The following is a 14,016-nucleotide window of genomic DNA, read 5'->3' as shown; positions in this document are numbered from 1 at the left end:
TTGTGTGTGTTTGTGTGTGTGTTAATCCCATAGCTATACGTTTAAGATTGTGGGGGGGGGACCATACTCAAGAGAGAACATTCGTTCTTTTAGCCCTGAGGAGGTAGTGAAGTTCAACAGCTTTAATTACAGGTAAAAACAAACAACCAAACAAAAACAATGGACACACACCACACTCATCTACAGGTAACACCATGATGACAGTGATCGAGCTTTTTGGAGTTGTAGCAGTATTTTAATTCACTATTGGATTACTGATAATGTTCACGTATTAGGAGCATAAATCTATTTATCATAGACTGTTCTTTTTTCAGTGTTATATGACTGACTTGCCAAATGACCCAGCGTCATGTGACCTGTTTGGACTCAGAAATTTGTTTTGGATTGAAAGATTTTTTTCTGTTCCCCAGTTCTCAGAGGACACTGATATGGATATTTGAGGAAGTACCTGAGACGCTCACCTTTACAGAGCAGGGTTTTCCAGTCATGACCTTCAACACCAGTCCCATAAGGTACTGGAACGCACTCAGACTACCCTGCCTGAACTCTCTCAGCTTTCAACTGTGTACCAATCTATCCTTAAGTACACTCTTAACTCTTCCAATCTTTTTTGGGGGCCAGCAGTACAAAGGTTACACAGTGCATTCCCTGTATAGGTGTTTTTTTTCTGTCTTTGTTGTTTGTAGTTGGTTTTGTCAGAGTAATTCACCCTGTGGTGAGTTAGTTCCTCATGGTCTTATTAGCCCAGATTTCTACTTCACTGCTGAGGTGTCTAGCAAGTAAGTGCATCTGTGTATATATACACACGCATACACACACATGCACGGATATACATACATAATCCTATATGTATGTTGTGTATGTATGTATATACACTCTTCCCTAACATTGTCTTAAAGTCCTATGGTGTGTGATCGGCACATAGATCATGCATGTGGCTGGCTGTCTTCATTAAACAAATGAAAGATTTCTGTGTATAAAGCGTTCAGCAGGCATGTGTTTTTTCTCTAGGGGTCTAGACATGAATACTTATTGTGACTTTACACTACAATTTGAACTTCACGTCCATGGATTTTCTCTCAGAACAAAAGGGCAACTCCTAGTCATGCTGGTAGGCCTGATCTCTCTCCATCTCTCTCTCACACACACACACACACCTGTGAGTGACACTGCTGTGTTTGTGTCCTAGATCACTCTGATCTCCATAATGCTGTTCCTGACCTGTTATATCCTGTATCATTGCTATTGGTCGCCGTCTGATCCCTCTTTAAAGAAGACTGTCGGGCAAGCCAGCATCACTGTCATACATCATCACGGTAACATTAGCTCCTATGTCTTACATTTCACACTCACACACACACTGTGTTAGCCACTTCTGCTGCACAGGGTTCTTGCATTTTCTTTCTTTTTTTTGCTAACTTTGTTATGAGATGAAGTTTGAACTTGCATTGTTTTTAAGTCTGACTGAAGTCAGGCACTACCCAGTTGTCCTCTTCATTTGATCTTGAACTTAAACTGACATTGTTTGAAACACAAACCGCTGAAAAACCAATCCATCCATTTATTTGAATACTCAGCCCATCATGGATCCATTTCCTCTGAAACTTGTTTGCTAGTTGCCTCAAAGCCACTGAAATGCGTTTCCACTTCACTATACGTCACCTTGAGTAGGTGTGGCCGAGATGCATGTGCTTTCTTTCTTTCTTTTTTTTTTTACAGGCGTGTTGATAGTTTGTGATTCTAGTCTCATTGCTTTTGCTTCTAATAAGTTGATAGTACATTTTTCAGATACATAACAGGAGATGCAACATGTCTCCAGAAAATCAAGGATTTGCCATGGCTTTTCTGGTGACTTACAAGCACATTTCAGAGGGCATGGCAAACAGAAGAATGTGTCATAAGATGCTAAAAATGGACCTTATCAAGAATACTTTTAAATCTGGTCCCATTGTTTTCCTAAGTGCATAAGATTTCTTGAAATAGTTTTGATTGTATTTAAGATAATAACTGACTGAGGTGTCCTTCTGTGTTACAGCGCCAGCAGCTTCCCTTACATCCACGCCATTGCCTGGACAATAGCAAAGCAAATAAGCCCACCCACTGCGGCTACTTTAGCCTATCGTAAAAGACGCTGGATTACCTGGATTATTAAGTCACACAAACAACGCTAATTCACACTGATGGTCTTTATTTGTTTCAGAACAGAAATCTTTCACTTTCCAAAGTTCAAGTGATACACGGTTCAGAACAAAACGTCAGGAACTTAAAAATAAGATAGAAAAAAGAGAGAGAGAAAAAAAAAACAAAAACAAAAAAAAAACGGAAAATTCAACACTACACTGGTACAAAAACCCCGCCTCCCAACCACTGGGCCGATTTGACTGAGGTCAACATAAAAGGTCATCTTTAGTGTCCTTGCACCACAACAAGTGGACGTACCGTGTGGGGGGAAGTGGGGTGAGGAGGGGGAGTGAGTGGGTCGATAAGGGTTTAGTTAGCATGCTGCGCTGTGGAGAAACACAGTTTCAGTGTGTATGGGTATGGACCACCTGAGAGAGAGAGAGAGAGAGAGAGAGAGAGAGAGAGAGAGAGAGAGAGAGAGAATACAGTCAGTCACAGGTATGTGAAACAGCAGGAAATATGAAACTGTATGGGGAAAAAAAAAAAAAAAAAAGTCATCTGCTGAAACTGTTGTTCAGAGTTCCAGCTGCACGAAACTGACAGAGGTTTGAAACTCAAAGGTTTGACGTACTGATTTTTCATATTAGCTTCAGTGGTAGAGCAACAGTGTCCAAACATGTTTTAGAAGTCTTCAAATAAAGTGTAGGGAACTTTTAACAAGAGTTTGTCTTTTTCCAATGAGAGAAAAAAAACCCTGTCCTAATTCTGTGTTACAGTAGAGTTCAACAGAACACACAATCTCAGAGCACATCCTCATTTGTCTAATGTGGTAAACCATACAGCAGAACTGTTTGCTGAGTGGTGTCAGATTTGCAGGGTTACATGCGTGAGGGATCAGAGAGAGAAATAAAACATGCAAGTTCTTACTGGGATTCTTCATCTGGTAGTGATTCATCATGGCGAGGGCCTCCATGGCGTCATTGACGGACTCCCACTCCAACAAACCGGATGCACTGCGTTCACCTAGACCACCGCCAGGACGCACACACACAAAAACTCCCATTTATTTACACTGAACACCAAGAACACTGCTCAATTAAACGCACCTTAACACCACCCCCATGTATTTATTACGACAGTACCATGATAATTACACACATCACACACACAAAATAAGCCTGATTTACACCAGTTCATTAACACTAAACTAGTGACCTGCATTTCACATCAGCCTAAATAGAGAACTTACTCTTTCCAGTGAAGAGTTTGATGTTGGTGGGTCTCTTCACACCCAATTCGTCACAAATCTGAGAGAAGAGCAAAAAGAGAATCAGATTTAAGACTGAGCTTACCAAAGAACACATCCAAACATACACAAAACCATCACCCAATCCTTTCAACAGGCCTTTTCTCATAGGCTTGATCTCTAGGCTTCATTAGCCCCTTTTCCTCAGGTGTGCAGAAGCCTTACCTGGCTGAAGATTTCGACAGAGCTGTCCGGCTGGCCATTGAAAAAGTGCAGGACATTGCTGGGGTGCTGGATGCGGTTCTTGGCGGCCTGCTCTGGCGTTGTGAAGCGGTTGTTCCTGCAGCCATGGAAATCCTTGAAGCTGCTAGTGCCATCTTCCAGCTCGTATGACTGACCAGGCATGATGGCCTGCTGCTTAGACACACTGCACAGAGAGAAAGAAAAAAGAAAGGTGATAATCGCCACAGAACACAGAGAGAAACAGCCCGACTAAAGCAGCAAGTCTGAATGTCAAGTGCCACCAACCAGACGTTGAGTTTCTGTCCGAAGAGGAAGTTATTGTTGAGATGTGAGATGGCTCGGTCCACAGCGTAACAGTCTCCCATCTCCACCATCGCTGCCCCAGGTTTACTCTTCATAAACTTCACCTGTACACCAGTACAAAATCATGTCCAATTCACTAGACAGAAAGGCCACCCAAACATGGATGGTGTAGCGACTCATGGACGGATGCATATCCCTGGTCTGTCTGTGACAACAGCAGTAGTTTAAAAGAGGTTTATGATCATGCCTCTTTCTGTGCTAAACGTCTGCCATTCTGACACGAGTCTTAATGTTTTCTGCCTTTATCCTCCAATAACACTCCAGGTATTTTACTGCTGTTTAACAGTAAAATCACACTTCAGTTGTTCTATCCAAACATTTTGTGTTCCACACAGGCCTGTTACACCCACCCATTCCACACAACAATACCAGTTAACATTACAACTCCCAATCATTTCCCCCAGTCACCTCAGACTAAGCAAAGCCGTCCAACCACTCTTTCATTCTCTCAAACTCACCCTTTCCACGTTGCCATAGAGACAGAAGATGTTAAACACGCGGTCAGCGTTGATCTTGGTTGGTTCCAGGCCATAGACCATAATCACAGGGGAATCGGCATGGGGGCTGTAGTCCGGGGGAGGGGGGCCATACTGCGGACCTCCATATCGTGGGCCCCCCCGTCCTCTCCCCATTGGCGGACCCATGCGCCTGCCCTCATAATGGGGTGGTGGCGGCGGGGGGCCATAGGTGTCGTCATAGTGACCGTAGCCACTCTGTGGGCCGCCTGAAAAAAGCAAAACAGTGGAAGGTAACACCAAGGGCCACCGGAATCGGTTACAAAACATCAAGAATGCAACAAGAATCACTGCAATGTGTGTGTCTGTGTTTTGTGATTTAACGTTGAACAACCATTCCCCGATGGATGGTCTTCAAAAAATGTAAACTTTATAGTGTCTGACCATCCAACTAACCGTACGGTGCTCATCTGGAAACGCTGAATCACAAACTTTAGGCGCAACTTTAGACGCTCCTGAGATATCAAAGTCCAGCGAAGTTGAGTGTACTAATAATGAATTTATATGATTTAACTAAAGGAATTACTGAGCCGTGGATTGTGCTAATAAAGCGATGCAAGCGACTGAGAGATGAGACGAGTTTAGTGGTAACAGATAATTTACTAGTGTCAGACCAACCATACTCATCTTAGTGTTGTGAGGGATTTTGGACATCAGAGTAACCTTACCGTGGTGAAGAGAGTGTATGGTCTGTGTTGGTCAAACATGGGTAGAGTGGGTGGCCTGGGTGTGTGTGTGTGTTTGAGGTTGTCCGTACTCTGTTGCGACAGGTGTGGGGTGTGCATTTTTTTGTTTTGTTTTGTTTTTTTTTGGTGTGTGTGTGTAAGTGGCAGACTGACCATACTCTGGTGGGTGGTCTCCCAGGAGAGCAGGCTGCCTCTGGCGCTTGTTTGGATTGGCATTGGGGTCTGACAGAGAGAATAAAGACAGAACACTGCAGCACATCCAACCAGCTTCAAGGGCAGCAGACAACATCCAATCAGATGACAGCTAAAAAGGAAGGGGGAGGGGCAGGGCAGCAGGGGGGCTGTGCAATTTTGTGACTAACATGCATTAGGAGCCTATGGCTGCATTGTATGTTAATACCAAATGGTGGGTGTGACACTATAGAGTGAGTGTTACCACAGCAACTTTTAGCCATAATGGAGATTTTTTTAACTGACGATCTTGAATGGGAGGGGCATCGGTTCTGTTTAGTTTAACCAAACGTCAATCAACCAGAACTTTGGGAAATCTTACATCTTCTGCACAAAAAGGAAGGAAAAAAAAAACAAGAAAACACAGACACACTCCACCAACATTCACCACACACACGCAACACACACCTTGAGAATTGCTCCAATTTCCATCTGCGTCAGCATCTGCACAGACACATATTTAACAATCAGACATATTTCAGAGGCAGATATATAATCCCTTATGCCAATTATATGTTACAGCCTTACAGTGTGACTACAACTTATGCTGAGACAACTAATGCTACTGAAAGGACAGAAAAACGTTAAAGTGGGTTTTAAAAACATTATTCACAACAGTAATATAAACATTCTATTATGTCAGACACCTATGTAACATTAGGATATTTTCAGTGGAAATTTACTGCCATCGCAGTGAGCAAGTTGTATCTGGAACCTCTGTCGCTACCCATAATGCATTGCTTAGATGCTACACTGTTGTGTCTGCTCCCTCTGGCCCATTGGTCAGTTGGGAGCATTTTCTTTTATAAGCTAACCTCTATTAAATAACCTACATAAGTACCAAAACTGTAAACTTCTCAACAAAACTGTTCCATATAACCACTCCAACTACAGTGAGATACTGTTTGGAATACCCAAGACTCAGTGGTTACACTGGACTCTGGTTCTCTACATAGTTTCTCTAACCAAACTGCATCAAATGTTCTCAGTATCTTTTACACAGAAGTCCCCGTTCACAACCTTCATTCCAATCCAGAAGTTCCACTTTCCAATCCCCATAATACTTCTGGACAAATATTTCCATGTCTTTACTCCCTACAGGTACAAATTTCTACCATAGCACTTGCTCCTGTTTGAGTATTATCTGAAACAAATTCCTTGAAGTGATAAGTTGGATTTGAGCAGTCGCTTGGCTTTTTCCTCCAAAAGCATTATAAGGACAAACCATCAGACAACATATGGAATATCTGTTCAGTCTGAAAGAAGCCTGCACTTGCCCCTCCGCTTCCACACAAAGAGTACTTTTCAATACAACTTTCATGAGGGACCAAGGAGACAAACGAACTGAGAAGGTCCTGGAAAGGGCCATTAGGCACCAGTAGCAATTTCATCTGGAGAGAATCCGTGTTAGAGAGCTGGATGAGACAATTACTGCAGTTTCTACGTTTCTAATGATCTACAGTTGACTGGTCCCAAGGGACTCTACCTCAGCCCTCCTGAAATGTGGAGGTCCACAGCTACAATCCTTAAAGTGAAGGGCTGCATGAGGTCAAACTGAGATGGAGACCCTGAATTTCCAAATGGTGCTCCACTTCTTTCAGTTCTGACACAAGACAGAGTCCAGAGCCCAGGTCACTGCTCAAAACCAAACTAGTTTTACTGGACAGCAAGGCTCCTCTAACAGATCAGAGAACTGGACAACGTTTTGCTCAGGTTAAGTAAGGCCAACCACAGAGCAATGTGGAATAGTTCCCACCCCCCCAGTACTTCAGTACTGGCTTGGATGGGGCTCCCGGAAAGTTTGGCAATAATACCAACAACATATAGTCTTATTTTATTTATTTACATGTATATAAAATTAAAAGAAAACTGATATAGGTAACAGAACAGAACCTGCAGTACAGACCGTTCTTGGCCTAATGACCATTCACCGTCGATCATCAATCGTCTAAATTTCCGAACAAAGTTTACTCTTGAAGTAATCCTTTGTGATCATGCCTATAGGCTCTGTTTGTTGGTTTGATTTGAAAAACGAACGTTCTCACACAATGAATAACAAAAAGTTAGTCTTCTGGACTACATTTCATAGCTAGGTTCCAAACACCTAGAATTGTCCACGATTCTCTTTATCCAGAACCCTAGATTAAAAGAAAAAAAAAAAACAACAACAAATGGATAAACTACATAAGGACATCTTCAAAATAGATCCTTTCATCTGTGCTCCTCTGGCCTTCATGGCCATGGGAGAATGAATAAGAAAGCAAAATGCACCACCTAATGGGAGGATGAGGAAGTGTCTTTATTTCAGGGTCACTGGCCACAGGAGTCTTTCAGCACAGAGGTGAAGCAAAGCTAGCTACCTCAAAATCGTACATCAGAGCTGAAGGTTAACCACCAAATCATCATTTGGTAGCTGAGAAAAATCTCGTTTTGGAGAACTTTTAGGCGTCACACACTTGAAAAACTGTCACCCACACTGACGTATTTCAATGGAGGCCAATTCACTTACTTACAGTGAGAAATACAGAGAAGTTGTTGAGTAGTCAGAACTGTTGGTGTGAAGGAACTCTTGAGCTGTTGGTCCCCGTACTTAGAGACTTCATTCTTGGGCACAGAACTCTCCTTTTAGACCAAATGCTCCCAGTCCTTAGCTGCTGGTGCTGTGGAGGAGCCTGATGATGACGATGATAGTGATGATGTAGCAGGCTCCAGCCACTTTAGTGCGTACCATGTGGAGGGGTAGGGGCAGCAGTCACTGTGCCGTGCTTGAGATAGATAGAGATGCCATGGCAGAAGTCCACAGACACACTAACACACCTGCGTCACACGGGAGGCGTAACACAGGCATCAGAAAACGAAGCGCGCAGTCAGAGGAGGAAAAAAAATTAAAACAAAAATAAAAATCCAACAAAAACAATAAAACTACACAATTACTGAGGCATAGAGAGGAAGCGAGATGGAGGGGGTAAAGAGGAGAGAGAGACTGCACCTGAGTCCACATAGAGAGAGGTTTGGGGAGAAGGAAAGAGTGGATGTTCTGCCTGTGTGTACAAAACGTGTGTCTCCGCAGTTACTGCTGTGGTCCGTTCCATGTGCTTGTCATGTGTTTTGGCGTAGTGTCGTGGTTGTTGTTGTTGCCCCCACATGGTGTCGTCTTGTGCTTGGCACTACAAGCGTCTGTCAGTATTATCGTGGTGACAGTGTTGAAGGTGACATCATGTATGACAATGCGGCTCGATGTCATAGCGTTTTTGTCTTGTGTCGGTCATGGTGATTATGTGCTGTTGTGGCGATATCTGCTTTGTATCATGGCAACTCATCTTGGTGTGTTGGTCAAGGCAATCTCAGGCTTGGTGTGCTGTCGTGGCGATCTCTGTTCATGGCATTTACACAGTGTCTGCTAGGTGTGCGCTCATGGGAATCTTGGCTCGGTATGTAACGTTGATCTTGGCTTCATGTGTGGTGCTTTATATCTGGCCTGTTGACATGACAAATCTTTGCTCTTGCAGTTTGAAAATGCTTTTTTTTTTTAAATACTTTTTTTTTTGTTGTTGTCATGGTTATCTCGGTGTCATGGTGTGTTGTCATGGTAATCTTGGCTTCGTGTACTGTCATGTTTAAAATTGCTTGGCATGTTGTCGTGGTGATTTCAGCAAAGAATGGAAAAGTAATAGCAAAAGGCAGCCCACACACCCAAGAAACAAGCTGACAATAAGCAGGAACTGGAAAAAGATTGGCTGTTTTGATTCCTCTTTTCTCCCCTTTCTTTGTTTATGTGTCTGCATCCCCTCCACTGTCTCTCTGCATGCCGTGTGACTTATAGAGATCCTCAGTAAGGGACTGGAATATGTTCTCCGTAAACGGCAAGACCCACCTCCCCAAAATGTGTTGTGTTAAGTGAGAAAAGAAGTCAGGCATCTGGAGAGAACTGGAGCTGTTAGCACAGACTATAGCGTGTCCTGAGATGTCATAGGATGTCTGGCGTGTCACTTCCGTAAATAAGGAAAAACTGTGAAACTGTCGTCTTTGCATGGTTAGTGTTGTAGAGAGTTCTGTGTGCTTCCGACTGGAGACTGTAAATGTTCGAACTGTGTTCAGTTCCACTGGCTCTGAGGAACAGTGTTCAGTAAAATGTGCCACTGAGTACAGGGAGAACTGGATGCGTAGTGCTGTTCTGTAGTGCATTCAGTGGATACAAATGACGAGTTTTCAGAAACAAATGAGTGTTCCAGTTTTGTGTCATGATTCTGACGCATGTACACTGAATGAGTCTGACGATCATCAAACCACTATGCTTTACCACCAGAAACATGAAATGCACAACACTATTTACAACAATGCTTATAATTAACAGTGCATAAAGATCTGAGGACAAATGCGTAGATCCTATTGGTTAAAACGTAAAATCAAGCCTTTTCTAGCCCATTTAATGCATCACTTCAGATGACCAGTTCAAATACCAGAATGCTACATAATCCTGAAAGTACAATTCTGCACAACAAGTCTAACTGAAAAATAACTGCAACTAGAGTCACACGTAAGACACATCTTTAAACAAAAATCTCCAAAATGCTGAGTGGACGCGTGACGTCATGCTCAACAAAGATGTCGGCCCTGGTCTCATTTCTCTGAGTGTCACAGAGTTTCAAGAAAATTCTAATTGGTACAAATTCACTTGTGGGCGACTGCCAACAACCTCAAGCAAGGGATAAGCACCAGACAACAGTGAATAAACAAACCTTCTCATTATGATGTAAACAAGAGAAGACTCTGTGCCATTTCCATAGCTTGAAGTTGGTCAGTGCTACCCTTTTTTAAAAGTTTGAAAAGAAGACTGAAGATGGGAGCACTGGTCTGCAGACACTCTGGGAATGATGGACCAGTGCCTGTTCACAGGTGGGACGTGAGCCAGGGACAGACTGGTGCTTTTATACGTGACAACATGCTGAACGGGTGCAAGTGAGGAAAAATAACGCGTGTGTGTGGCCAAACGAGCATGAGTGCACTGCATTGTGTGTGCATGTGCATGTGTGGGTGTGTGTGTGTGTGTGCATGTGTGGTCCATTGCAAAAGGAGCTCCTCAACCTGTATCTGTGGGGTGTGTGTGTGTGTGTGTGTACATTTATGACTGTAATAATTCTGACCTGGAGTTCCTAATCATGAAAACAGTGTTTGTGTGTAAATGTATGTGTGTGATGATCTGAGAGCAGAAAGACAAGAGTGACACTGCGTCACACATGCGATGCCCATGAGAAATGATCAATGCTACAAAGGCGCCAACAATTCTCACAGGCATCACATCTGGAGGCCTTGGCACCAAACCCCACCCCTACAGTATGCCAGAACAGCCAGAGGACAGACAGAGACAGTGTGTGGGGAGGGGGTTCACGTTTTTACCTTGGGCGCTAAGGTTGGGGTTGGTGTAATCCCAGGTGTCCTGGTCATTCTTAAAGACATTGAGGCGAGTTGGCTGTGAAAAGCAAAACCAGTTTTATACCTTACTATAAACTTTAACAAAAACAGTGAGGACAGCCAATAATTATAACAGAAACTGCAGTTAGGTTTGACACTGACCTTGGCGTACTCAATTTTGAGGGTACAGCAACCGGAGTAGATGTCCGCCCCATTAAGGGACGCTTTGGCCCTCTGAGCGCTCTGGACCGAGTCAAATGTGCCAAAGAGTTAAGGAATTAGAAAGCCCCCCAGGAAAGAGAAATCTGATCAACTAACACTCACCAATGACTTCACTACATTACTCCAGTTCTACCTCACTGTTTTAAGCTCTTTAAACTGTCTGCCACCACAACCACTGCCTCTGAGATTATTTAAGTTATCATGGGAACCTACATCTTCTCACTTCCTTTCACCTACTGCGGTCTCTGCTATAATTAGCCCCTCATGAAGGGGGGGAGCAGCTAATCAGGGACAAAGACATCACCTTACTACTGAAAACCAGGGCCATGATGTGGCTTCTGGAAGATAAGAAATTTTCAGAAAATAATATGGAGGTCACGTTCACTTGGGTCTGAGGCCATAAAGAGAATGCTGAATCCTGATGAAGGCTGCTGTCTTTAACATTTCAGCCCACAGAATATGCATGAGCGGCTTGGAACATCTACTCTGCATGCATTTGGTCACTTTGACACACAAAAAATGTGGTTATACTTCTAAATATCCCTGAAGCATGTCATTTTTTTCTAAAGAATATATAAGTGTTTGAGTAGAGCCAGAAACACGATCACAGCTGCAGCGGGCAACATGCTGTGTAACATGATTCTACTGAACTGTTAGTTAATAAAGGATATTCAACCATGGCCTGCACGCCATTCTTCCTGAAGATGACAATCCTCTGCACAGGACCGCAGTTATTACAGATGGTATACAACACATCCTGGACACAGAGCAACACATTAGTCACATTTGGTATACAACACATCCTGGACACAGAACAACACATTATTTACATTTGGTATACAGCACATCCTGGACAGGGGAAAACACGTCTCACATTAAAAATGGCCTCGAGGCTAAGAAACTGAATTCTGTGCAGAATAAGAGGGGAGTGGCATGGTATTATCTCTCTAGGGTTGTGCTAGTGCATCAGAGGTATACCACAGACGAAGGCGTGTCTGATGGTATATAATTACCATGTCAATAAAGACTGTGTTTGAATGTTACCTAGGTGAGTGTACAGGTGGTACTTGAGTGGTGACGTTACCGTGGTGATGGGGTAGATGGGGTTCATGATGGTGAAGAGCAGCACATTGTTGACACTGCGAGTGTCGTCCTGGTCTCCGGGGCGAGAGATCTTTTGGCTGGTGGAATAGTTGATGAAGGCTGGGTGGCCAGCAATGTAGACCTGGTTATCATTGGCGTACGTAACAGCGTTACACGAACCGCTCATGTCCTCATATTCCACCAACGCTTGACGCTTCTTGGGCATCACCACCACGTAACTGCAGAGAGAGAAAGAGTCAGAGAGAGGGGGAAAGAGAGCAATTTGAGCAAAAACACCAAGAAGAATGACCTGCAGTCATCTGAAAGCTAACAGATTCTGTGGTGTTGCTCAGCAGGTAAGCACACTTACCTGATTGTGCCAAACTCCTGCAGTGCCTCCACCAGATCTGCTTCAGTAACACCATCCACTAGACCTCTCACATGGACCACCACAGAGGGCAAGGTTTTATGAGGGTCGTCATAACCTTCCTGTAAACACATAGTAGGTAAAGGTCAGAAATACCCCGTGAGACCAAAAGTGATCGACGGTTAAGGAAAACGCTGACGGGAACTGAAAGAAGTCATGCAGACCAAAAACAAAAGTTGAGATGGGTGGATTTAGCGTATCGACGTGATTCTGTTTGTGCTCAAGCTAAAATATATATAAAACAGCTCGAGCTATCTCCACTTTACAGTATTCAAAATCAAGCGTGATGTTCACACTGACACGGTGTCGTTATGGTGTCTAAGAGCAAGAAAAACACGCACGGTTCACAGAGAGGCGTCACTAAAACATTCTTTTAGATTAACGTTACGTGCGTGCTAACGCCCCGCACTAGGCCCAAATATGTAAGAATCTCGCTTTATCCTGCTGTTAACAAACTTAACAATGATTCAACTTTTATACAAACACAAGCGCTTACTGTTAGAATACAATGTGCCTGGTTATTAAATGCCTGCCTCTATCAGTAAAGCCAAAGAGCTAGTTACCGACTACGGCTTTCGGCAGTTCCCATAAAACAATACCTTATTGATTGACTTCATTCCTATTGAGCATGCTAGTGTTGGCGCCAATGAAACCTCGCCGAGTACGTTGACTTCAACAAATATATCCACACTCAACTTGTATCTTGCACAGTAATGTGCAACTTCAAACATACCTTAACACAGACCTTCCAAAGTTTAAAAACACTTCACCTGGCAAAATGCTAAACTAGCTACCGAAGCCGCGCCAAGCCCATTTTACGGAAGCTGGTTGGCTCACTGGCTAATATGTTAGCAGCGGTTATGGGCGACCAGAAGCTTATTTCACTCCATTCATGCGCGTACTATATTTCAGTTTTATGTGGATACAATAGGCGCTACAAATATGCGATTTTCATTTACCGTGGCCATTCCGCCGCTGTTTTCAGTTTTCTGTCTTTTAGTTGCTCTGCCTCCCTCGCTATAATAGCGACCCGCTGCGGCAGCCATGTTGTCCCCGTTTAAACCCTCTAAAATGGAATTGCAACGACGGCAACTGCGAGGAGGACCGCCTGCGAAAGGAAAATGCACACATTCAGGAGCCAGCGCCTTCGTTTGGATTGGTGCGTTAGACAAACGGAATATGTATCTTAACAGTAACACCAGTTCATGCTTTTTTCTGTGTGTCAGACTCAGTGTCTGACTATTATAATCTTGTAGTTGTGATTTGTTGTAAATTTCCGGGACGGGAATATAGAATACAAGCACAAAACATTTTATAAAGGGCGTTGTAACACACACCAGGAAGGTGCAATATTGTACACTGAACACTTAAGCAGAAGATGTATGATTACACCGATTTCCAGTTTTATATTTATAACTACAGTTATAAAACTAGCGTTTGTGGCTTGAATGGATCAAGTTTATGAAT

General features: G+C 43.4%; 2 protein-coding genes across 2 annotated transcripts in view; one reads left to right on the top strand and one right to left on the bottom strand.

Annotated features, from left to right (window-relative positions):
• LOC115819521 (cation channel sperm-associated protein subunit gamma-like) overlaps positions 1–783 on the top strand; it is an 11,072-nt gene extending 10,289 nt beyond the window's left edge. Inside the window, exons 21-22 of the mRNA XM_030783030.1 lie at positions 411–512; positions 687–783. Coding sequence (XP_030638890.1) covers positions 411–512; positions 687–783 — 199 coding nt within the window. The remainder of the gene's footprint in view (positions 1–410; positions 513–686) is intronic.
• A 1,527-nt stretch (positions 784–2,310) lies between these two features.
• On the bottom strand, positions 2,311–13,595 carry hnrnpl (heterogeneous nuclear ribonucleoprotein L). Its single transcript, XM_030781573.1, has 14 exons — positions 13,509–13,595; positions 12,493–12,611; positions 12,124–12,361; positions 11,711–11,796; positions 10,980–11,076; positions 10,803–10,875; positions 7,677–7,679; positions 5,328–5,396; positions 4,432–4,697; positions 3,896–4,017; positions 3,593–3,794; positions 3,371–3,428; positions 3,049–3,144; positions 2,311–2,549 (listed from the first exon to the last, which is right to left on the bottom strand). Exons 1-14 carry the CDS (start codon positions 13,593–13,595, stop codon positions 2,491–2,493), a joined length of 1,575 nt encoding a protein of 524 aa, XP_030637433.1. The 3' UTR covers positions 2,311–2,490.
• Between the last annotated feature and the right edge of the window lie 421 nt (positions 13,596–14,016).

Source organism: Chanos chanos, chromosome 8 (genome assembly GCF_902362185.1).
Source record: "Chanos chanos chromosome 8, fChaCha1.1, whole genome shotgun sequence".
In the NCBI taxonomy this organism is placed as follows: Eukaryota; Metazoa; Chordata; class Actinopteri; order Gonorynchiformes; family Chanidae; genus Chanos; species Chanos chanos.
This window is presented reverse-complemented; position numbering and strand designations above follow the sequence as displayed.